Below are 1,424 nucleotides of genomic sequence, written 5' to 3' on the forward strand. Positions count from 1 at the left end.
TATATATATAATATACAGTATATTTTCCTCTAAAGTTCTTAAAGTTCCATTGGGTTAGTCATCTTTAAAGCTGCTCTCTGACTGAACCAGACCACAGTCCAGATTTTATTTCCACTCAGTGTGTTTTGGACAGAACTTCATCAGATTTTAWGAAGTTATTTTTAAAGCAGAAAACAAATTCAATAAAGAGCTAACAGGCTTTAATAGTTTTCTTGTTAAACAGATTTTTCTGCATGTTGTGATTTTAGCTCCATTTACAGATAATTTTAATGTTTTGTTAATCTTGACTTTAGGTTTATGGTTCAAAGTAAATGCAATGCAAAGCAGTCATCAGTCTTTCAATATACTGGTAAATTTAAAAGCTAAAAGCCAAAGTTCATCATCATCATCATCATCATCATCATCATCAGGATCCAATCAGTTTCTTCTCAAACAAACTGCTGCTGCTTCAACCTCTGGGGATCACCAGAATTCAAATCTTCTTTCCTTCTGAAAGACCACCAGGTGTCCCACCTGCAGAGAGAAGAGTGTCAGAGAGGAAGTGACTTCCTATCTGCAGGTGACTTCCTGTCTGCAGCCTCTCTTCATCAGCTGTCAATCAGTCCTGCAGCATCATTCCGGAGGAAAGAGCAGCAGGATTCAGCTGTGGAGTGAAGCTCACACAGCTGCAGAGACTTTCAGCATTGTCTCTTTCCTCTGCAGCTTTCACTCAAGTCCACAGAGGAAACAATGTGCTGAGTCATCATTACTGCACACTGGAGGGATGGATTTTCTGCTGTTACATGTCAGCAATAAAATGACAAAGGATCAGCTTGAAAATGAGTGATTTGAACCAGATGGCTGTAAATTGTATGAAGGGTGTCACTAGGGCCCAATTATTTAGGGGGGCAGTGGCTTAAGGGATAGGGGTGTCGTTTGTCTAATGTGAGAGTTGACCACTATTTGGTCACATGTTGAAGTGTCCCTGTGCAAGACACTGAAACCCACTGCCTCTGATGTGTGTCCCATCAGTATATGAATAGTAAATAGACTGTACTTATATAGTGCTTTTCTATCTAACCAGGATACTCAAAGCACTTCACAATCTGTATAGAAATCATAAACTGATCAAATAAATATTTTTAATGCAAATTTTGAAACAAACAAAAAAAGAATTGTATGATCTAATTCTGAAGTACAATCCCTGGCAAAACGTATGGAATCGCCAGTCTTGGATGAGCACTCATTCAGACATTTCATTCAGTAAAACAAACTCAGATCAAAAACATGATACAATAATAAGGTCATTCCAAAGTGCAACTTGTTGGCTTTCAGGAACACTCAAAGAAATGAAGAGAAAACATTGTGGAAGTCAGTGAATGTTACTTTTATTGACAAAAAATATGGAATCATGAAAAACAGATAAACAAAAGACCACACAAAAT

The 1,424-nt window shown here is 37.5% G+C and overlaps 1 protein-coding gene across 1 annotated transcript in view; it reads right to left on the bottom strand.

The window, feature by feature from the left end:
* Positions 1 to 178: 178 nt before the first annotated feature.
* Positions 179 to 1,424, bottom strand: part of LOC106531611 (ribonuclease inhibitor) — a 26,536-nt gene continuing 25,290 nt past the window's right edge. The window contains exon 8 of the mRNA XM_014027517.1: positions 179 to 513. Coding sequence (XP_013882971.1) covers positions 429 to 513 — 85 coding nt within the window. The 3' untranslated portion in view covers positions 179 to 428. The remainder of the gene's footprint in view (positions 514 to 1,424) is intronic.

The sequence above is a fragment of the Austrofundulus limnaeus genome, unplaced genomic scaffold, assembly GCF_001266775.1.
Source record: "Austrofundulus limnaeus strain Quisiro unplaced genomic scaffold, Austrofundulus_limnaeus-1.0 Scaffold657, whole genome shotgun sequence".
Taxonomy (NCBI): Eukaryota; Metazoa; Chordata; class Actinopteri; order Cyprinodontiformes; family Rivulidae; genus Austrofundulus; species Austrofundulus limnaeus.